Source organism: Genypterus blacodes, unplaced genomic scaffold (genome assembly GCF_046128005.1).
Source record: "Genypterus blacodes isolate CSIRO-AG114 ecotype Tasmania unplaced genomic scaffold, CSIRO-AGI_Gbla_v1 ptg000053l_1, whole genome shotgun sequence".
In the NCBI taxonomy this organism is placed as follows: Eukaryota; Metazoa; Chordata; class Actinopteri; order Ophidiiformes; family Ophidiidae; genus Genypterus; species Genypterus blacodes.
This window is the reverse complement of record NW_027466865.1, coordinates 724,354-748,572: the sequence shown is the minus strand read 5'-3', so window position 1 is coordinate 748,572 and position 24,219 is coordinate 724,354. Positions and strand designations below refer to the sequence as shown.

Below are 24,219 nucleotides of genomic sequence, written 5' to 3'. Positions count from 1 at the left end.
TTTGGATTTGATAGATCATTCCAGATGAAGGCTCAAGCTGGACTGCTGTGCCTATAAAACAGGCCCACAGCAGAAACCGCTCAGTCACTGAGCGAGCAGCGTTTTCAGACAGTTGGCGACTGAAATTCGCTGATGAGGTCCAGCACTTCATTAGAATGCTGTTCTCAAACTGTGTAACCGACACACAATAGCGGCCGTTACTGCTGCTGGCTGAGGTCCAGGTAGCGAAATAAAAGAGGATGATAGAGGGAGAGGGAAAGTCCAAACCGCTGTAAGCTGACCGCGACATGAAGCCCTTTACTATAACAGCCAGAGCGGCGGCCACGTCCCTGCCTGCACACAAACATTATGCTAACCAGTGGCAGGAGTTCAGCCAAACCAGAAAAGAGGCTCCAGAAACGGGAAAGATAAACGAGTTCCTGGGATTCTCTGGTGTGCTGGACCTCTACACAGTCAACGGTTTGTACGTTTCTACAATAGTTCCCACAATAGAGGCATCCAGACGCTTGGTGGGCTGTCATATGCCATTACATGCAATGGCACAGCATTGTGACTCATCTCTTCAAACTTACCCTGCCGGCTCCCAAAGAAACCACTGGCGAACAATGGAGTGGAGCGCCTCCTCGCACATTCCGCCACCTCTATTGAGGCGTCTAATCAAGCTCCAATGCGTGCATGTCCCGTGCTGACTGCTGGGGCTTCACGTAAATACCACAGTACTCCATCACGCTCGCTCATATTACATCTGTTTGGAATGTGTAACAGGATGTGAAGTGGAGCGTGGTGCAGCAGTGATCTGTGCCAAACAGGTTGTAGGGACAAGTGCCATGATATCTGTGGAAGGTGCTGTGCTTAACACTGCCCGGGGGGGTTGCGAGTGAGCAATCCTCACCCTGCGGTTCAGGCTTTTAGAGTTGCCAGTGTCCTGTTTGGAAGCCAGTCAGGCTTTTAGTTCAGTGATATGTTTTATGGATGTGTTACCTTTTTACAAACAGAGGGCAGCTGAAAGATGTGGTGATGAAGATACTGGAGGAAAGGTTCTGTCAGGATTCACAGGCTGAATGTATATGTAGACTGTAGAACACATCTTTAATTTCCGTAGTAGATCAACCCTAAGGGCTTTAATAGTTATGTGATGCTTGTAAATCAGAGTTTGCTGAGGTTTTAATTGTATTTGTTGTTATTAACTCTGTCGTATTGACGCTGTCATTCCAATTGGGTTCAGCTTTCAGTCGATGGGACACCATCCTTAGGTTAAGATAGCTAATGTGGTAAATGAATATAAGATCGATGGGTAAATGAAAAGGATTTTGTTCTTTAGGCTGAAGAATGGCTGATTAGTTATCGAGGCAGATTGAGATCAGACAGGATGTTCTTTTCACTATTTGTAGTGTTGCAAGGCCGAGCGTTTGTTGTCCCTTTAACATGTTTATCGGAAACTACCACACGAGAAGGCAATGAAAGAGATTTGCCAGAAATCCATCATCCATCAAGCAGCATCCGATCAGGCGGAAACTTGGCCTGACTGGTAATGTTATTTTCGCCTCAAGCAGGCATTGAAATTTTGATTGCTCTGCTGCCATATCACTGAACATTCAGGCAGACAATTGGACATCGATGCTGCACATCAAACAGCACCCGATTAGGCTAACAAGAGTCAGATACGGCCAAATGGAGATTAAACCTGTACGGTGTGTGTCTGTACTGGAACCACCACCATTCCCGAAATGGCAGACATTGACCTAAACAACCCAAACTTCTAAATATTAGATTGTTTCTGTGGTTTTGTTTGTGTGGTGGAAAACCCCTGGAAAAAGGTCTAAAGATGGATTCTCTGAGTATATTGCCTCTAAAACAACATACCAGCACTGGTATGTGAGTGATCGGAGCCTGTATTTTCTTAACCGGAACCTTTGGCTGCCATTGCCGTCACGCTCACGTGTATATTTATTTCCCTGCGGCAGCTCTAAGTTACCGTTGGATACCGAGCTCCTCAAGGAGGTCCTGCATCGAACAGACTGGTTTGGTAAGCATTCTTAGACCCAGGATGTGTGGAGGAAAGTGCACTAAACCTCGCAAAGTTCTCAAAGTTAAGCAAACAGGGCCTGTTGACACAGACTCCTTAAGTTCCCAAATTCTTTCCATCATATTCAAGCACATTTAAGTGAGGCTTAATCCAATAAAAGGCTCTGCTCGCTTGTTTTTCACTCCGTCTCTCTTGAATCCGGTTCCGATTGTGTGTGTGTGGGGGGTTCGGGCGTGTTTCTGTGAAGGAGCAGCCAGCTGCGGCCTCTGTTGTTCAGGCCACAAGGGACTATTGGGAGTGTTGTTGGGGTCACGGAGCAGCCACATTCCAGACTGGAATATTCAGATGGGAGCACTCACTGCTCAGGCTGCCCCAAGCTGTGACCCTTCTCCTGTCAATGTCAGTTACCCAGATGCGTCATGGAACGCTGGTGCCAGTTAACAATGCCAGTGTCTCCACCTGGCCAGCAGCACACGAGTCAGGGGGGACTTTGGCTCGTTGTCAGCATAGGGACACACTTGTGTGTCAGAGCAAAGTTTAGTCTGCATTGAAGAGATTTTCTCGAATTTAAAAATCAGTGTTGTGAATAAACTTCAACATTATCGATTTGCTTAAATAGCACTGTTGCTTTTTTGTTATTAAGTGAATTAATTTGATCTGGTATGTTAGAAAAACAAAATCCTGTGTGCACATTCAATTAATCAAAGCAAACTTCCTCCAATGCTGGTAGCGCAGCATGAGAGTTGGACACAAAATCTGAGGGATTGCCTTCAAAGGGAAGGGGACTAGGTCCTCTCACAGAGGCCTCAATCCTCACTCTGCAATCTGGGGCCCACAGGCAGCAGAACTGGCACCAGGTCCACTGGCCCTGGAACCCTGAAGCCACAAGCTGCCGCCACTGCTCCGTGCTCTAGTCTTTGTTGCAAGTAAACTTCCTGTCTTCTCTCTCCAACACTCTGGCGAAGCTAATTAACTTTGCTCTCCAGACCAAATGCTCTTTCTATTCAGTGTTGGACTCCCAATCCGGGGTTACCTGGTGCAGCACCTCCGCTCTCAGGTATGTTTGTCAGGCGTTGGCGTGTGGAGTTCAGCTTGTTTTGGGGGTTTGAGACATGCTGAGGTTTTTTTGGTTGATAGAGGAAGACTTTCTCTGCCTTTGCACTGCTGTAACTTCTCCAGGGAAAAGCTCAACTGAGAGCTTGAGTTCAGAAGAGCAGCGTCTTGTTATGTTTACCATACGGAAGGAAGGAAGACGTTAGACTTTGTTTAGGGGGTGTGTGTGTGTGTATCTGTGTGTGTGTGTTTGAGTTTATTGTTGTCGAAGATGCTGCATGAATGTTGCAGATATAGCTTTTTTTTTATGATTTTCTGTGTACTTTGTGTGTATTTTGGGTTTGGAAGTGGGCCAGTCTATCTTAAGCTGTGCAGCTCACCTTCTCTCTGAGGAGTGTGTAGAACTAAACACACTTACCTCCGAGAGATTCACCATCAAGCTGACCGTCCCCAGACACTAAAAACATACCTGCACCACGGAGTGAAGCTCCTACAGTGATATACTCTGGAACTTCACGGCCGCACAAACCTTCAAGGATCTGATGGCCTTTATTTATCATCTCACCATCGTTTCACTGACACACACAAGCCCAAAGCTTGGCATAGTGCACATGAAATAGCACAGTAACAGAAAACAAGAAATATCTATGCGCACACACACACACACACAAACACAGATGATAGCACACAATTGTACAAATGAAGACATAATATATCACAGAGAAATAAATAAAATAGAAACATCATCTAGGCACAAATAAAAAGCACATATACGATAAAAAAAAATGTAAAAATTACAGTGTGTGCAAAAACTCCAAGACTGTGTTCAGTAGAGGTATAGCAGTAGAAATAGTAATAGCATGTCTTTTCTAACTGCAATTAAAAGCAAACAGACAGAAACAATCAACAGGATACGTGACGTTTTGCGTAATCACTGAGGAGATGCACTTGCAGGCAGCATACTGTGATTAATACCTTAACATGCTTGAAAAAATTGATTTTAATCTGAAAATATGTATTTTATCGCAGCATGATCAAAGTTTTTAAGTGAATGTAAACCTACAGAGCATGTGAAGGGGAGGGGCCTTAACAGACGGCTCTCCAGGTGCTGTTTTCGGCCTTGATATCGTGCAGACAGACAGATTTATGTTCGCTGTAATCGATCTGCAGCAGCCGTTTGGTTCAAGCTTTTGCCTTGTGTTGTCAGATGAGCATTCAGCCGCTTGTGGATCCTCAGCGCCTCTAGGACACGGCGACTCACTAATGGAGCCACAATCCAAGTCAGCGATGTTGTTTTTCTCTCTAATGTGGCAGCTCGAGCGGCAGTAATGATGCAAAAAACTGGTTTGCTGTTGCAACGTGTGATATCATACTGGGATCTGAGGCGGATGATGTTTTAAGCCGCATGTCTTTCGTGCAGTTGTGTGTCACCGTGATGAAAATGACGCAGGCGGTAATTCCTCAGATTGTGACATCCTAATCCCATCTAATTGTGAGAGGAATTGGGGTCCGTTGGTTTGAAGCCTGCCAGCGCCTCTCCACGCTGGAAGAAGAGGCTCAGTAAACACTCGATTACAGCGCTAATCCTCTTTGCAGAGCGCCCGCGCAGGTAAAAGGTCCTGTGCGGATTGTGGCGGGGTGAAGCTCTTCCCGTAAAACTCTGGGGGATTTGCATAATGTGCGAGTGTGTTGCTCACTCTCTGGAATCACTCGGGAACGCCACCTTTATTTCACGTCCAGGGGCTGACTCACTGTGTGTCACACAAGTCTACAGAGGCGACTCGGGAAACAGGGACAGCAGTGGACTGAAGCCTTGAATGAGTCATGAGCCATGCCCCTCCCCCGTCCCCCTCTTCTTTCACCTACTTTTCTGTCTGGCGGGATGTGTGTGTGTGTGTGTGATTACCGGGTGTAATGACAGCCGGTCAAACAGGGATTAAAGCATTGAGGCCAAAACGAGTGTGAGCCTCGGTTTCACCGCAGGTTCGCTGCTCTCTTCTGTTGCCGAGTTTGTGTTCTGGCGCTGGAGCTCCCGACGAGGGCAAACAAACCTCTGACAGGGACGAGACAGGAGCACCTCGTCACCATATGGAGTCTGGAACTCCACGGAATCGCTCTCTAATCCCGACAACATGTTAGGAATTTGAAGGCCTTGTGTTTCAGTAGGAAACCGTGTTCGTCCACCGTGCAGGCCAGGTCTCAAACCGTGCAATTTGGATGCTCTCACAGTGCAGGGCTCCATGCCCAACCTGACCTGAAACAAGCTGCAAACTAGAGCTTCATTTCATGAGATGGAGCTGAATAAAATAGATGCAACTGCAATAGTTGAGATAGAAATAATTATTTAAGATGTAAGGATTACATCACTGGGGCATTGGTGATGTAAAAGACTGTTTGTGTGTGCGTGTGTCTGTGAGTAGGATCCATGAATTGCATTCACTCTCTTTCTACAATACTGTATGACAACCAAAGAAGACGTTACACATTGGCCACAGTGTCAAACTAGGTACATATATAAATATAGAATATGTTCCACATTTTGGGTGTTGGTACGTGACTCAGACTCTCAGCTATCAGAACCTCGGCCAACTTTAATGTTCGTCTCCTGCAGTAAAATGGTTGCATGGTCTACTGTTGTAACTTAATTGTTCTATAATGAAATTGTGACATTTACCGCGTTTGAAACAAGTAGGAGCATCGTTTTTCCCTCGGAGCTGTCAGATTCGCCTTCTGTTTAAGACCGACTGGCATCAATAAGGACGACCGCAGTTTATGCTCCGCAGAATCGCCCTCCGTGTGACATCTTGTTTGTGTGATGAATCAGCGCCGAGACAAATATTTCCCAGAGTTTATTTGTTGAGGTTTTGAGGGTGGGGGTCTGTAAACACTGAGTCACAGATGTGTTTTCAGTGTGGGGTGAATCGTGTCACATGCCAGATTCTTTACATCCTCAGACCAGTAATCTAAAACAGACCGGTGCATTCCGCAGGTTAAGCCTCGGCCTTTAGACATCGTCCTTCCTCTGCCTTTGTTCACTAACCTGAAGATGTTGTTTTCATCATGTTGAGATATTGCCTGGCTCCGTCCTCAGGCCAGTGGACTAATGGGCTTTGGTCTGTGGAATCCACTCCAGTGTTTTCTCCCTCATTGGGCCATTTGCTGAGGCCCCAGTGGGGCAGACAACAATGGGCTTCATATGAAATATTCGCCATGACTTGGGCGCTCGAGCGAGCAGTCGATCTGTTCACAGCAGTTTAGTGGTTAGATACAAATCTGCTCCTATTGAAGAGAAAAACACAACCCTGATGCTTCCAGGGATCCAAGACAAGATTTAGTGTTCATTATGTTATTGGATGGTGCCTGCCTGGTATCTGTCTAACCCCTCACTGGCACGCAACACTTATGTCCCCATCTCGTCTCTTTGGCTTAGTCAGAGTTTGGGGCTAATGAAATGAGGCTGCAGCTGGAGCAGCGAATTAGGAGGAAGAGAATTGTTACATCTCGTATATATTTGCTGAAATTTCCACAGCTGAGGAGACCTGACCATCCCGACGCCGCGCTCGGCCCCCCTCTCTGCCTGCCGCTCTGCCAGGCTCCAAGTGGGTGATGCCCGCTGCAGTAATTGCCGAAGGTCTGACACAATGAGTCGTGTCTCTTAGTGGCCCAAGCTGTCCAGCACAAGCTCACTCTGATGGAGGAACTGCATAAATGCTAACAAACTCTCAAGCACGTAGGAACAAACTCATAAAAGTCAATTGTAAATCTCACCCAGTTATTTCAGATCATAAAGTCACAGTGGTTTAGATTTACTGAACAGAATCAATTCCATTACCATCATTTTATCTGTGGCAGCGAACATGTTAATGAGGTAATGCATATTTAAGAGCATGTTTGGATGGAAACTCAGACAGAGAAATGGACGCTCGCCAAAGAGAGCCTGAATTTAGAGCAGCAAAGCTGGTAGCTTCAAAGAGGCAGCAGTGAGAATAATAATGCACGTCAACAAAGAATTGAGAAACGATCGCAGAATGCCTCAATGTGATTGCGTGGAGGAAAGAATGAGGGGAACATTTAGAATCAGACTAAAGCAAGGCTCTTATTGTATCTTATCTTGTATCTTATCATGAACAGGTGGGAACTACACAGGAAGGAGGAGACACATTTCACACAAACACAAAGAAGACAGAACATTTATGCGTGAAAGAGTGAAATTGCGAGGGGGAGAAGCAGGAATATGGCCAATAATGTGGATGTATGTAAGATTATAAACATGGCCTCAGTTAACATCCTTCCTTCTTTTCACGCTCGCCCTGAATGGCAGCTTGAGGCCCTGATGCGTCAGTGTCCCTGAAAGGTTCGCCGTGTTTCTCGTTCACCTTTGTCACGTTCTCATTCCTGCCAAGTTGGAGAGGATAAAGCCACAAAAGCACAGGATGTTGCTGTGTGTTGTCACTTGCTCTGCTGGGTCTTTGTGCACCCCTACCCCCCCATCCGAGTCAGCCCCTGCGCCGTGCTATTGTAACCTCTGCAGTGCTGTGTGAAAAGCTGACGAGGACCTTTTGAGAAACTTGCATATCTCCTTTTTTGCTGCGCTATAAAGCCGACAGAACGCTCGACGGTTATATTCCGTATTCACACAGAAAGATTTGCTTTCCTTTTGTGAGCGCTGGCTTCTTATTGCTCAGCCTCATGGAGGATTATTGGAAAAGACTGTCACTGCCCAGTGAATGTTTTGTACATCCGTGAATAGAAATAGTTAGACAGTTGTGTGTGTGTGTGTGCGTGTGTGTGTGTGGAGAGTATTGGCCTGTTATTTCGATTAGAGACCTTAATTTACAACCAGGCTGGACACAGCTGACAAAACTTATTTCTTGTGTGTGTGAGAAAGTGTCCCTGTGTGTGCATGTGCTTGTGTGCACAGTAGTGTGTTAGCTGATAGATTCACCTTTAAAGGCCATGATTCAGCCTCGTCCCCCTGCATCACTGATGCATGCAGGAAGATTCAGGTGTGGGAAAACTTTACTCAGCAGCTTCGGTCTGTTAACGCTGCAGTTAACGACGCATGAAGAAGCTGCTGCTGCATCTTCAAATCTCTTACTGCTGCACTCAAATGGAGAATTTAGAGGCGGTCTGTCTATATGTGGTTTTGTGAGTTTTTATTAGACTTAGCTGTGTTTTCCCTGTGATGTGGTTCCTCACATCGGGCCATATTTAGTAGGTATCTGTGGCCATTTTTAGGCACCAGTGAGTGACGTTTGTGTGAGTGTGATGTGAATACATCCTTTCTTTCTTCTTCTGGCCGGGTTTAGGTGTTATATAATAAAGCTGCGTCCAATGGAGTTCTCCTCCTGTTCACCTGCACACAAGCCCTGGCAGCCTGGTGTCCGCCCTTAATGCCAGCCTCGCTCCTGCCATCGTAACATATGCACACATCTGCTCCTAAGTGGTTCGGCCAGCATTGTAGCAAGTTATTTTTGGGCTCCACTTACACGCCGTAGAGCTCATTCCACTGCTCCCTCCGCCCACTCCCCCCATTTCTGACAAAAGCCCTCCAGAGTCGGTCTGGCTGTAGTCATCTCACACCCTCTGCTCTATTTTAAGCCTCCTACCCCTGAACGGACCCCACAGTCACTCTGTGTGGGCCGGAGCTCGGGTCTCAGCTTGCCTTATAGACGCACACAAAGCCTTCAGCTCTCGCCAGCTGGTGCAGAGGTAATACGAGAGATAACCTCCCGCATGGCACGACCTCACCGGGCCTCTGCCCTGGAAACGCTCGAAGAGGAGAAGGAAAGGATGCTTACTGTTTACAGAGCCGCCCCGTGTGTCAGCACAGCACGGCGTCTGTGTATGTGTATACCTTGTGTGGTTTAGTCTATTTATTGGCACAAATCACAATCTTGTCTTTGTTCAGACAGTAAATTCTCTCCCTGAATGTGCTAAAGGGCAATGAGCCATTGGCTAAGCTGTGCCTGTAGTATCAGCAGGCTATTACAGCCCCATCAAACAATCAGTCGTTTACCAGAGAGAGAAGTATCAATGCTCTCCCTCCATTCCTTCTTTTGTTAGTTGGGTCCTTCCATGCATTAAGCCAACGCACGCGCATTTGTGTGGTGGAAACGCTGATAAAGCGTCAAATTGATGCAGGCTAGTGTGACTGTAGCCTACCTGGGTGGGGCTGCATTCCACAGCGGGCAGACAGCAGGAAAGCACAGAGCGCACCCGTTTCCTTCCCGTACTCATACAGTGTTGCCCACTTCTCACATTGTTCATAACGCTGAGCCAGAGTGGGGAGAGACAATTGACCCAGGCTGCACTAGTGTATTGTGTCGTACTGGATGTAGCATCGGTGTGAGCCGTCACACAAAGAGGAGAATTAGTTTCACATTCACAAAAGTGTCTGCCTGCATCTCGGAGAAAGTTTAAAAACAGGAAAATAAACGTCTGCTGTGCCTTCATGTGCTAAAAAAAACAGAGCGGACACCTCAATGATTCTTTTGCTGCAGCACCCCTGTGCACACTAAGGGAGGACATTTATTTATAAGCATTCCGATCACAATGTGTCCTGCGTGCATAAATGTGTGTGTTTCCTTAACTGGATACAGATCCCATTTGGCGTAAATGGAGAGTAGACTTGTGCTCGATTTTGAGGTCCATACTGACAGATTAAGATAATATATTACATAAACACATAAATATACATGCATCTGTGTAGTGATGATGCCTATCAGTGACAAGCATGACTGATCAGTTTGCCCACATATTCCCATCAGGCTCCCATGACTCCATCTACTATCTCACATGTGTTTCTGTTTTTTCCACTTTCATCTCACTTTGTGGAAAACTTCTGAAATCCAATATCCAGCAAATGTAAAACTTAAAGGAAACATTCTTTCCACACTTGGTGTTTGGCACAGAATCTGTCAAACCTTTGGTCTATAACTCTTGATTTAAAATGGAATCTGTGCTCAACACAATATTAGAAATGTCCTCCTAATATTCTGTTCTTCAGCCTCCTACTCCCTCATCATTTAAACACTTTGACACAGGAAATCTTCTTCGCCTCTGAATGTAGAATAGATCTCACTAATGTGCTGGGTTGAGGTTTCCTTCCGGGAGGGGGTTGAGTCCCTCTTGAGATTTGGATTGTATCTGTCGTCCCGCTGGTTTGGAATCTGTGGGCCGCCAACACTCCTCTGCCCTTGCTAATCGTTGTTTTGAGTTGGGATCCTGTTTACAGCTTGAAAAGTCAGCATTTCCTGTTTTCACAGAAGTTTGATATTTGGGCTTCCCCTACTTTAAGCTCCTCTAGTAATTACGACCTTTGACCCTGGATCGTCTGTACGTTGTCATGGATCTCTATTGTACAGTAACTATGACCTTTGACCCTGAACCCTCTGTATGTTGTCATGGATCTGGAGAACGTATTTTCCTGCTGAATCCAGACAAACTTCACTGTGACTTTCAAGCTTCAGTGCTGCAGCTCTCCTCAACAAAAACTATATATTAAATGAGATGCTGACTGTCAGAATGAGCTCTAGAGACCTGACAAGTGAATGCCAAATTCTAAAATTGTCCATGTTCCAAGTTAGGACCGAGCTTGGACAATTCCTCCAAATCCATTGAATTAAGTGCAGTGGTCGGCATATCACTTTAAGGTTTGTATCCAGATGCTCGGCCTGCAGCTGGCTGAGTGGGAGGACAATGAAGAGCAGCGACACAAGGAAAAGAGAGGAGATGAGCCATCCTGCACCCATGTCACACGCCGCCTTCCTCCTTCTCTTCCTCCTCTTCCTCCCGACCACCTGCAGGGTAACACAGCCGACCCAGATCGTGAGCAGTCCACGGCGAAGGAATAGAAATGACTCGGTATCACTCAGGAAGCCCCTTCACGTTTCGCTCGATCAAACTTTGGATTACTTTGGAAGTTTAAAATAATGATTATCCTCCCCCTCCTACCAGCTGACCCATTTCTCAACCCTCACAGTGAGAAGCAGTGGGCCTCTCTTCAGTTTGGATCCTGCCAAAATGATTTGATTCCTGCATTAATAATGTATACACACACTCTCCAGAGCTCCCCTTAACATTCAAAATGAATTTTCTGATATATTTTACTTCAACCAGAAAATGTAAGGGGATGAAAAGTGCCGTTAAATTCAGCGGCTTCAAAGGAACTCAGAATGTCCTCAGCTAATTTAGCGTGCGCAAAAAGACAAATTACTAAAAGTGTATTTTAGATACATGCCAAGCTTTAAATAGTGATGATCAGCTTGCAGCCTTGGAAGTGAACGCACACACAAACACATCAGAAGGAGGACCTTGTGTATTTGTAGCGTACTCAATATTCAGGGGAAATCAGGTCGACTTGTTTCTGTTAGCTTGTAAATGAGGCGTTGTTTTGTTCTTGGCACAATTAATCTCTGATTACAAATACACAAAGTCATCTGTGGGAAACTTGCTCGGCTCAAATCCAATTTAGTTCTGTTTGCCTCGGTGGAACATGTCAAGAGTGGAGACGGTGGCCTTGTCCTTCTTTTGTTTCGCTTCGGTTTATTCCGTTCGTCATAAAAACATTCTTTGTGGCAGTTCGGGACCTCGGCCTGTTCTATGGAGCGATGAGGGGGCCACGGTGTCTGTGGACTCAAGTTGACTCCCTGATTTCAGAGCAGTCATGCCTGAGCCTCTGCATTTGCTTGTCTCCAGCCATTTTACATCAGGCAACTTTCAGGCTGCTTTGGATTTTGGCCTGCGCCACAGAGAGCGATCTGCTCACATTGTTTCCTAGACGATGCTAACATACTAACTCGCATCATCAGGAACCCAGGGTACAACTTTTCCTTTATACACGCAAGTACATGAACATTCAGAAGAATCACAGTTTAGACATTTGTAGGGTCATGGTTGTAGTTGTGGTTATCTCATTTGATGTAGTAATGCATCTCTTTCCAATCAAAGTGAAGCTTTCAGGGTCATCAGAATGTTATTTTGCTGCGTTGAGTTTGATGAACCACACTTACTCTCACTATATGACGGTATAAACACCATACCAAACAAAATTTTCATATGTCCGCTTTGAACATTGTCAGAGCAGCAACACATTCAATTGCGACCTGGCAAACATGCCTACACACACACACGCACACACTGTGATGATGGTCGGTGGTATCACATTTCTTTTCATCTGACGGAGGGAGAATAATAAATGAAACGAGCGGCTGCAGCTCGACTCTCCTGATCGATTTATCCAGCTGCACAATGGCTTTAAGTTCACATACATCCAGCCTCGCCTTATCTTACGCTGCCGAAGGTGAGCGGTAAGTTTTTCCCGCCAGCCCGTCTGCCGCCTGTGAGCCCGATCCCTCTTTAAATGAGCAGTTTGGCACCAGGAAGTGAAAAGTGTCGCCAAAGGGGGTTAATTGTGTTTGATTGAGTAGGTATTTTAAAAGCAGGCCGCCGTTGCCGTGATGGACTGCCATCGCTCTGTGGCATGAGGTGTGTGTGAGAAGCCGAGATCTCAGCGTGGTCCCAGGGGCTCAGGGGTTCCCGAGGAGGTTAGGGGGAGTTTCTGTCACTGTGAGGAGTTGTTTAATTTCATTTGCTGCTACTAGAGAATGTGTTAGAGGCCAGATTGAAGCCTGTGACTGTGCAAACTCTGCTATTTATCCGTGAGTCACTGAGGCTCTTACACAGCTTTGGACTAAGCACAAATGTTGCCAGACAGAATCTCTGCCAAAAAGACCTCATTTCAGACAATCTGTGAACTCTGTATAGGCGAGTCTGTAAGAACTGACTTTGTCTTTTGTTTGTCTGATTCTTTCACGCTGCTTTTCCAAGTTGGATGTTACCAACTATAATAGCCTTTGATCAGGAAATACAAAGTACAACGGCCACAAGAGGTTTATTTGGCGAGCTTCAAGAAACTCCAAAGAATTTACACCAACAAATCTTCTCCTACAGTTTGCTTTTTGCGTCAGTAGCTCGCCTTGACGTCATGTTGTATGTCAGCGCTTGGATTCCATTTGCATTTGATCCCATTGGCACTTTTTTAGAGCTCCGAGTACAATTGGAGGCACCACCATAAGCCCAAGCAAACAAAGTGGCATCTAGACCAGCAACGACCACAGAAAGAGCTTGACTCTCAGCACCTTGAACCTCTCGAGACATCTTTTGGCTCTGGATGTTCGTCTACGTCTTCTACTGGAAGACATGATGGAGGATTTAGATAACAGTTCTCTTGGTGGTAATTGGGGGTATCGTCTGCACTCAATGATTTTTCCTTTAATGAAATCCACAGCTAACCAACAATACGACACAATGTAGACGATGGTGTGTGAACCAGAAAACAACAGGATGTGATTTTAATACTGTGTATTTGACATTGACAGCAATATTCTTATTCGATCTGATGGTAATCTTTCTTGACCTGCAAGCTTTGGCCTTTTTGTGAACACACTCATTCTTGTAAACAGAAGGACCGGATAAAGAAAACTCTCATATCTGATTCATGAACTATGAATACGTGTATGTAGAAAGATGAGCCGAGCTTCTTGTTTACTTCATTGCTTCTCGACATATTTTGCATTTCGCAACAGAGTTGCCAAACCGTGGATTTATGAACGTTCCACTTGTGCGCCAAAAACTCCTGCATCCTACGCTCCTGTCATCAGTGTGTGTGTGTGTGTGTTTCTTAATACTTAAAAGACAGAAAGAGCTGGGCGAGACCCTGAGGCTGCAAACAAAAACAGCCTCTGGATAAAGTGTCTCTGTGTATGTGTGTGTATGTGTGTGTGTGTGTGTGTGTGTGTGTGTGTGTGTGTGTGTGAGTGTGTGTGTGTGTGTGTTTGTGTGCATGTGGGGGGTTTGCACTCATATCCTCAGAGGAAGTGAAACATATGTCCCATCCCTCCGCCCTGAAGCTCCATCAGACCTCACATGAACCGAACTTCTGGTCCAAACCCGTCCCTCCGCCGTCCCACTGAGAGAGCCCCAGAGGCTGTTGGGAACACCAGAGTTACTTTTAGGGTCGGCACAGCAAACTCATCGCCTCTGCGTGCCCCGCCCATCACCCGCGGACCGCAGCCTCCTAGTGAATTCTTCTTCTCTCTCTCTCTCTCTCTCTCTTTCTCTTTCTCTTTCTCTCCCTCTCTCTCTCTCTCTCTCTCTCTCTCTCTCTTTCTCTTTCTCTCTCTGTCTCTCTCTCTATCTCTCTCTCTGTCTGTGGGCCTCACCCGCCGTCCAAACAAACAAACCACGGTCGTGAGTTCTGGCCCCGCCCCCGAGCCCCATTGTTTGACTTTTTACTCCACAGGATCAAATTGGTTTCTGGCTCGTTGTGTTTTGATTCCCCTCCCCCACCCGCCCGCCGCCTCTGCCGACTGCCAACTGAAAATCTGCATGTTATTTATTTCCCGGCCGCTTCCACGAATTCCACACTGAAACTGACTCGCTGCATGTCAAACTCCCCGTCTGACTGCAGGACATGAATAGTGTGGAAAACACATGGGGGAATGTGTGTGTGTGTGTGTGTGTGTGTGTGTGTGTAATTGATGACACATGCAAGAAATTAGCCAAGGTTTCTAAACATCTCCCGGCCAATTTGAATGGGAATATCGGCTTTTCCAGAGATTAAGGCGGTGTCGAATGTTGTGGAGGGTCGAGCTGGGGTTTGCGTCTGTCGCTCGGTCGTCAACCCGCAGCGGGAATGCGTGTTCGCCTTTCCCTTGTCGGGAAGTAATCAAACCGTAGCTGCAGGTTCCCTCTGACTTGGGTGGCTCCTTCCATGGGTCTGAGCTCATCCGCCGGTGTGATTTACCCAACTTCTGCCCGTCTCTAGGTGCTGCTACAAAGGAAACAAAAGGGCACATTGGGGCGGGGAGGGGCAGGAGGTGGCAGCCAGAGGGTTCTGGGAAGAGGTAAGAAAAGCAAAGGCCAGGAGCGGGGATGGATGGAGGCTTCTGAAACCAGGAGGCGAAGCGTGAAAGAGATCGGCGAGGGAGAGAAGCCCAGATTTGGCCCCGGATCAGTCGCCAGAGAGCCAGAGATTAAAGTCCCATCATGCCCAGCTGCATCGTCAGGGCTTTGGCACTCTCCCATTTAGTTTTGTGTGTGTGTGTGTGTGTGTGTGTGTGTGTGTGTGTCTCTCTCAATTATCCTGTTCGCTCCATTGCTCTTGGTATCTGAAGCCTTCAAAGGTGAATCGGAATCAGTTTACTTGCCAACTACACAAGGCTGCACAGGGACTTTAGCCTGATAGGTATGGACCCATAGACCTTCTTCTTCAGTCATCCTGTGAATGTCGGATACTCAAACATACACATTCACCTGGACTCACCCCTTCCTCATGTGTGTATTCGGCCCCTGAATCGCTTGAATCCCTTTGTCTCTTCCTTTTAATTGTTTGTGGCCTTCTAAGTATGTGGTGGAAACTGATTGCGAGTGATGCATCGATTTATGTGTTTACGTGTCCATTTATTTCTATTGATTGATTTGTTTTATTTGTCAGTGATCATAGACATTGTTACAGGGAATAAAACAGATGTAATGCTTATAGAGCCTGTAGTTTTCAGAGGAAGCTTAAAGAAAGTAAAAATATCACATGATCATTTCCGAGACTGATATTGTAACGTTTAGACACCATTAATCGGTCTTGTGCTTCTGGTTTCCATTCTGTTCTGTCAGTGTTGATCTTGTATGTGTGTGTGTGTGTGTGTGTGTGTGTGTGTGTGTGTGTTTGCAACTATTTACACACAACAAAATCTCAACATCAAACAAAAGCGCGCACACACTTCCTGTCATTCCAGAATGTGGGACCTCTGACCCGGCTGTAACGGAGCCCAGCGCCTGTGTGTGCCCGCAGGCCCCCTCCCTCACCCGGGCGGGCGGGTGAGACAGCACTGGGCTGCTGCTATGCATTGTCAGCCTTTCTGGTTCCTCTTCCTCTTGTTGACTTCCCCTCTAATAAGCCTCTATTTGGCCGATGTTGGGACGCCATCCCACGCCCCCCCCCCGCCCCCCCCCCCCACCTCCCTCTCTGTCTCGCTCTCCTTTCAAACTTGGTCATGTGACTCTCTGTGGAGCCCTGCCGAGAGGGAAGACGGGGGAAACAGAAGGGGCTGATGGGAAATTGGACGACCCAAGGTTAGCCAGGCGATCTTTGCTGGGGGATTAATTGTGTAAGAGCCATGTAATGATTGCTGGCGTGTCTCCGCAGTGAAATCCGGTTACTCACTACACGGGGGTCAGACTGAGCGTGTGTGTGTGTGTGTGTGTGTGTGTGTGTGTGTGTGTGTGTGTTCCTGCAGGAGGAAGGTGACGCATAACACGTCAGTACACAAGAGCAGGTGGCGATCTGAATCAGCTGTGTCACCTGGAAAGTAACAACAAAGTTCGTCCCTTTGTGCTTTGTGTCTGTTTCAAACTGTAGTACATGAAGTAGTACTACCGTTCCCCTTTCCACCAATCCCAGCTGACGTTTGTTGTCCTGGTATCACGGATGAGGGAAAGCTCCTTATCTTCTAACGCTCCTGTCTCCTTTTCCATCATTTTACTCCTAACCCCGGCGCAGCACTGAGCAGCTTATTGAATGCGATGATAAATGAGCCTGGATTAATGGCAGATAGCAGCCCACCGCTAATTGACGCCACCGTATCGCTTCATCTGCCGCCTTTGTCATCCTCCTCCTCCTCCTCCTCCTCCTCCTCCACCTCCCCCTTCTTTCTTTTCCGTGGCACAGCAATCCATTACGGGCCAGATTAGCGGCTTTTAAGAGGCCATATGTCCCCGCTTGATCTATTGTAATGGAATATGCCCCACATCATGTTGCTCAAGGGCTCCTGTCAGGGAGATTTTTGTTTGGAGGCAGTGATCGTACTCGGCATGGCGGAACAGCCGGAGTACATTTTACTTACCGAGCATCAGAACGCGTGTGTGTGTGCATTGTTTGAGTCTATGTGAGGGTGAGACCTGTGTATGTGCTACTAAATATATTGAGCTTTAATTGATCAGCTAATCAGTTTATGTGCCCAACGCTGATTTTTGTTCTGCGATTAAGATGAAACATGTGATCAAGTCGCGTACGTGGGTGGAATTTGTGGGATTTCATGGTTTGCCGAATTCTAGCTGATCTTTTGCATAATTAATCAGAATGAGGCGAGGCAGCCAGGTGAGTGGCTTAACCTGATTAAAGTGTTTACATGCAAGAGTTAATCTGTTCACCAGTGCATAATTTAGCTTTGTTACATTACATTTACATTAAGTGAATTATGAAAAACTATTTATCAGTAATTAGAGTATAATCAGTGTTTTCATGTGTGTGGGCCGTACAGTGAGTCTCACGAGCCGTAAAAGTTCTGCCCTCACTCATTAAGATCTGGGATTTTCTTTTCATCTTTGAAATACCAAAACGAACATCTCCAGCCGCTGCAGGTCTTTGCTGCAGCCTAGGGTTTGACGTGTGGTCTGTTGTTTAACTCTCACAGTTCACATGTTTTGGTTGTTCAGAGCTTGTTTGGTTAGTTCTGCTCGTTCGCTGCCTCCTTGCCGCCCAAGCAAGACTTTCCCAGCTGATCATAGATGGAATTCTAACAAAAGTACTGATCCCAAGCTCCCTCAAACTCTCTGCCTCATGCTTTATCTGCTACTCCATCATTTATCTCTAAAAGGTCACCTTTACCTCACCCTCGTCCAGTTCCTCTGCCCTTGACTAAAGGTTACGCTCTCCTTACCCACTCTGAGTCGCTCACAATCAGCCTGGTATCCTCCCGGGGCTATCAGAGAGCCGTGCTCGCCCACGGCCAGACAGTTTCTAATCATTTATTTAGGGGCTTTAATGTGAAATTGGGCTCTCGTAGTCAGTGCACAAAGAGAAGAGGTAGAGCGAGGAAAGTGAACGAGAGACATCACATTAAGCTCAGATCAAGAAGTCGGTTTGTCAGCCAGCTTCTGAGGACGTCCACCCCTGTCCTCCCCTGTCCAATGCTTTGCCTGCACAACTATGGTGTAGTCATGGTGGGCTGGTTCTGCATTCATCACATGTTCCAGTTTGGATTACTCGCCTGATGAGCCTTCAGACTGTAAGTCCTCCATCACAGGAATGTAGCCTGCTAACGCTACAAATGCAGAAACAGGAGCAACCACAGACGCGAGTGCTGGATGGAATAGGAGCGAGAGGAGAATGCTGCCAACTCTGTGGTGTGAAGAGACCGTCCAAGCAAAACTGCTGTGAACCTACAGAATCAAACCTGTTTGTACAGAAACCCTGTTGGGGAACGCATGAAGTGCAAATACCCTCACACACAAACCTGTTCATTATCTCAGTTTCTACCATTTTGCTATTTTCTACTACAGCAAATGCCAGATTTTCTCCTCTCAGATGAGTTTCTTTGTGTTCCAAGTCTCTGTGTAACTCAAGAGGCGGAGTACAAGACTCAAGAATGCAATTAAAGGAGACGTATGCTTTCTGTTATTTGTCCTTATTTCATAGTTTAATGTACAAGGATGATTTTGCATAATCATAAAGAATTGCAGAGATTTCAAAGCAGAATGAAGAACACAGGAAAATGTGTAACATGCTCCCTTAAATACCTCAAAATAATCACCTTTCTTCACTCTAGTCCTTCAGTTCATCTTAATTTACCTCTGGTTGCTTTTAACTCAACCATATTATGCACAGCAGGGACTCCAGTCATTCCGTATAATCCATATTTGCTTCGAACACTGAGCCACTGAGTCAGTTTTCTAATTGAACCAAACATGGGAGTCGATTGGAGGCAACTAATCAGCGGCAACCTTTTCTGAATATCATTACAAAGCCGTCCGCTTAGCCTGAGGTCAGGAGCGGGAAATAGCTTCTGCTCGGCCTGACAGCGGCGGGGTGTAAATGTTTGTGTTTGGGTGTGGCGGGTCGCCTTCCCGCTCATTAACCTCAATAATGAGACTTTGCACTCTTTCCTCCGAGCGTCGCTGCCGAACTTCACTCAGGCTCATGCTGGTAATTGACTCCAAGTGATGCTGACGGAGTGAAGCAGGTAAACACTGCGACTTTGGATTGACTTTGTGCAGCTAAAGACCAAGCCCGGGGCTGCGTGTATGAAGACACACAGGAAAGAACCGTAATTTACTCTAATTTAAGTGAAAATGGGGCATTAGGAGGGTTTACATAAATACACAACATCCAACACACACTCTGCATGACATCACTCTTGAGCACTGACTACATGTCTGTCGTCCTTAAACGAGCTCAATCAGCCAATACAGTCAACAGTCTCTAAGTCATCTCTCTACCAAGTCATCAGGCTCTCGCACACACCTTGTCTGAACGCTGAATCACTTCATATATCACTTAATGCAAATATAAACTGTTTCTTTCTACACATAAAATTTCAGTATGAAATCAACAAGTACTCATTTCTAGAATTTCTCCAGATTCTTCTTGGTTGAATGTGGCTCGAGTTCCTTGATAATTGACTATGTAGCAGCACAGTTGTAAAGCTACCACAGAATAACATCAATGGGACTATATTTCTTAGTGGAAGCTTGTTATTACAAATAAATAAATTAAAAATGAATATACTGTGAAAAAATGTTTCCATTTTTTCACAGTATATTCAAAGTGATGTTTTTAGGTCATAATCTTACTCTGGTTTCCTTGAAGATGCTGCTCGGGTTCTTCTGCTCTTTGGAATTAGGAGAAAAGATGGCAGCATGAAAAGCGCCTGGTTTCGACCGATCAGCAGAAATGTGTGGAGATCGCAGAGCAACGAGTGGAGCGTTGAAGCTCACAGAAGTTGATCAATCAATGGAGAAGTTTTAACTTGTTAGGGTCTGCAAAGAACTAAAGAGAACGCGGTGTTCTCCTCCGCCAGGGCGCGACCGCAGTGTCAAGAACAACTCTCAAGCTTCACTTTCATTCTCGCTCTCCTCTTCCTCCCTTGCTCGGTGTAAGTGGTCAGACCAACACATTGGCTCTGTTGCTTGAACCGTTTGTCAGCAGGAGAATTTGCAGTTTGTCAAGCCGCTAACAGGAAAAGGTAGCAATGCATCGGTGAGACTGAGGTGGCAACAGTGTCAGGTGGCGATATGAATAGGTGGTTAGTGAACTCAAAGCCTATTTTGATCACAGTGTTCATAGGTGAGCCTTCATTTCTTCAACTGAATGATTAAAAACAAATGTGAATCGTTAACACAGAAAGATCTGACTAAGACCTGCGCATGAAGTCCTTGGCTGTGAACCTTTGGGCCACTCCTCCAGACCAAACACAGCTTTCATCCTCTTTTCTCTCCTTTGCAGTCCTCCTGACATACCTCCCCTCTTTCTCATCCTCCCTCTCCATAAGGTCCCATTTCCTCTCTTTCCTCTCTTGGCCTGTTGCTGTTGTGGTTATCAGAGATTGCCCGGTTTGCCTTCCTTCCCCGCTCTTCATCAGGCCAGCTGCGATCGCTCTCATCTGCACAGGCTGGACATATTGTTGTTCAGCATTAAGCACATTTGCCCATTTTTTCGGTGAGGTCGCACGGGTTACGGGCCGACTCGACTCCATTCTGTCCTTTCATCTTCGCTCCCTTGATGCCTTTTCTTCAAATCCACAGCGCCCCCAATGAAATATGAATCAAACAGAGCGCTCCGGGCTTTTGCTCGCCTTGAAAGAAGCTGTAACTCAGTTTGAATTCTGTGGAGGTGAAGAGTTGCGAGCCGCCTTGCATTGCAGTGTTTGGATAGAACATCAGGGCCCAATGAATCGTTCGCTGTCACAACGAGAAAAATGCATCATCGTTGTGCAGATTTTATGGAGGATGTGTGCGGCCTCTGTTCCAATGTTTTGACACCAAAAAGATGTCTTGAAACAACTTTTTTAACCTGCTGTCACGATGCGTAGCGTTCATTGTTTCAGTTTCACCTCCCTTTGCTGCCACTGCTTCTTTCAGTTCCTGTTTGTTTGTTTGGCTAAGATGGAGATTTCTATACAAAGCTACATGACCAGCACATAAGTAACCAATGTGGATGAGCTCAGAAAGGTGGAAACGTTCTCACTTAACATGTCCACATACCCAAACAAAAGAGGCATAACTATTCTGCCATCTATCGCACATAAACAACGCATCACAAAAGGGGAGATTTCAATAAATTGTGTCTGTTTTCACACCAGGTTTATTTTACACTCATATCACACAAACGTTTCATTCATCTCCTCCTCTCAGTATAGTTTATTGCTGTTATTCCCCACACATTATTATTCATGTATTTCACACTCCTCATTGCGATCCCTCTGCTCGTCCCGCTCTGCCGTTGCTCTGAATATGGCTGGCAGCTTTATGTTTAATACGCTTCGTTCACGCTGTTTTTCTCTGCTGGATTATTATTTGTTGCTGCAGTGGCTTAATCTTGTTTTATATCTAAATGAAGATTACATGCGAGTTTTACTGTGTCTGTCGTCTCCCTGTGATAAGCTGACGTCTCTTCTCCATCTTGTGCAGGAGCAGAGCCCCAGTAACGCCACATCCCTGGCCATGATGCAGGAGCCGCAAGAGGTGGTGGAGGAGACGGTCACCATAGAGGAGGACCCCGGCACCCCCACCTCACATGTCTCGGTGGTCACCTCTGACGACGGCACCACGCGGCGCACAGAAACCAAGGTAAACATCTTATCTTAAAGCTCACAGTATCTATCTCATCAATGTACTTCAATAGATGGACTGCTCCTAATTCATCCCTTGGCAAAATTAAATGTGTGGAATGTGTTAACAGAATTGTATCAAATTGCTCTAAATCACATCAAATTGCAGCTCAATCAAACTCAAATCTCAAAAATGTCATCGTTGTATCAAGATTCTATCATCCATGAAACATGTAAGTTTTCCGAAAGAACTTTAACGAACGTCACCAAACTTGTGGAAGCCAATGGTGGTGATGGATTTGCATCATGTCCTCATTTAAATCATCACAAAGTGTAACAGGATCAGTTGCGCTGGCTGGCCGGGTTGTATTTGCTCATGAGTGTGGAACTTTCAATGAATTATAAACAGCAGTTGCTGGTGCAACATTTTTGGCAGTTTCCTGAACCTTACTTGGTAGATAGAAAGTGGCGTATGATGTGGTACGGGGGGTTTTACGAACTTCTGAAAAACTTGGTCTGAACCTGCAGGGTGTGCTGAAGGTTCTCGCTTTATATGCAGAGCTGAAATTCCAGCTTGCACCTATTGTCGCTCTGAGCGCCTCAATGTGTTTTGTCCCCTGGAGCCGCCGGGTTTGGACCCTGAACGCCTCTGAGCTGCTGCATTGTTGTAGCTCAAAGCTGCAAAAGCCGCAAAGTCTCTTTGATCCATTGATTTATTGCTTTAAATTATGGTTATGGATGCCTGCTTCCAAACAACATGGATGCCACTCGCTGAATCCCGTCCTTAAGTACTCTAAATCCCATAATCCTCCTGCCCAAAGTGGTTTTATTTGGCTCTAGTGGGTTTATTTATTATTTGGGTATTGTGTTAATATGAAGCGACACCCCTGGTGTTCTCGCAGCTCTTTGTTGATTTGCATTCTACTGTGTTCTGTTGTTTCTCTAAGGATTTGGCGACTAAAATGAAGGTGAGTGGACTTCCTTTTTCACGCCAGTACGGCTTTACCACCTTGCCACCAGCGCCTCCCTAAGCAAACGCAAACGACAAAATAGTTCTTAACTCACTGCTTGCTGCTTCCAGAGTTACGGATGAATCCCACCTTTCAATAATTCCTCTAATGCTGCACGATACGGAGCAAAAACGCAAGATGCAATTAACTGTTAATCAGCGCGACAGCTACAAACCGCAAACTTCTGCTCTCTTTGCGTTCCGTGATGCCCTCATCTGATTGATGCGCTTTGTGTGCAAACCTTGTGGACGCTTTGTACTCCATTATGGGTCAAGTTTGCTTAATATTGAAAGAGTTTCACCTGCAAAGTAAATAACAAAATGAATCTTTGTTTGCGCTCTGCCTGATGGATTTTCTGTTGTTTTTTTGACATTTTGATGGAAGCTCAGGCACTTCCAGGCGGCTGCAGGCTTGCTGTGGAGTGGCGAGCGTACACGGAGCTCCGCCTCTGGGGACGATGAAACTGTAATTAAAAAGCTGCTCTAATCCCTCATCAGGGAGGGCTCGTTGCCCTCCAGCCTGTTTACTGCGAGGGGATCGGCCACACAAACTCACACAAAACGCTTACAGGATTTCATACATCCACACAAGCGTAACACACACACACAACCGCACGCTGTAAAACATTGCACTAATCAAAGGCTTTATGGCGACGGACTGGACAGGAAGGACACATTTTAGGGCGCGGCACCCTGCTGGGAGGAGGGTTGGGTGTTTGGGCTAAGGCACTTAGAGGAGAAAAGCTGATTAACGCTCAGGGTGAACTTCTAAAAGCCAACATCAATATGGTGACGAATGGATAATGGATTCAGACTCTGTTTACAGTTTCCATGACGACTTCGCTTGTGTTTAATTCTTGCATCTGGACTTTTGCTTTCACGTGTTAATGTTCACGCTCCTTCTAGCTCTGCTTTCATTTCACCAAAACTCTTCAGTTTTATTTTTATCCTTATCTGTTCCTTTGAACCAAATTCCTCCCAAACTGTGTAGACAGACACATTCCTTTCCTTTTGATGGTTATCCTCCATCTGATGACGGCAAGATGAAACAGAGAAGCTTCTCCCATATTACTCAGCTTCTAAACATTTACTCTGATGGGGAAAGTGTTGGTGTATCATTTAGTAGAAATTGACAGCAAATGTGTGTTTAATTGGAACAGATTTCTGTATCACTCGTTGTGTTACAGCTCTCTGTCATTATCTATTCTGACTGGTGAGTTGTGACAGTCTTTGCTGCTGTTCCCCATAGTTCAGCTACTTTGTATCACTACGCGTGTGTTAGCAGCATTCCTAACTACCTACAAAGTCCCATTCCCTTCCCATTGTTACCTGACAAGAAGGCGTGTCAGGTTTTGAAACTGCTTTGTAGCTAGCTAGCAGGTTCCACTCTGCTGCCATTGTTTACATAGCAACGCAGTTGCTTGGCTAGTGCAGACAATAACTATTTTCCTCAGCAGAAAATAATTTAAGAAGTGTGAAATAATTTATTCCCTTAATTTTATTCCCTTACTATGTTTGTTACT

At 45.9% G+C, this 24,219-nt stretch overlaps 1 protein-coding gene across 5 annotated transcripts in view; it reads left to right on the top strand.

Annotated features, from left to right (window-relative positions):
• arvcfb (ARVCF delta catenin family member b) overlaps positions 1-24,219 on the top strand; it is an 89,321-nt gene that overhangs the window by 7,280 nt on the left and 57,822 nt on the right. For all 5 annotated transcript variants that reach the window (XM_076150740.1, XM_076150738.1, XM_076150739.1 and 2 more), the window contains exons 2-3: positions 21,548-21,706; positions 22,635-22,655. In XM_076150740.1, coding sequence (XP_076006855.1) covers positions 21,548-21,706; positions 22,635-22,655 — 180 coding nt within the window. The remainder of the gene's footprint in view (positions 1-21,547; positions 21,707-22,634; positions 22,656-24,219) is intronic.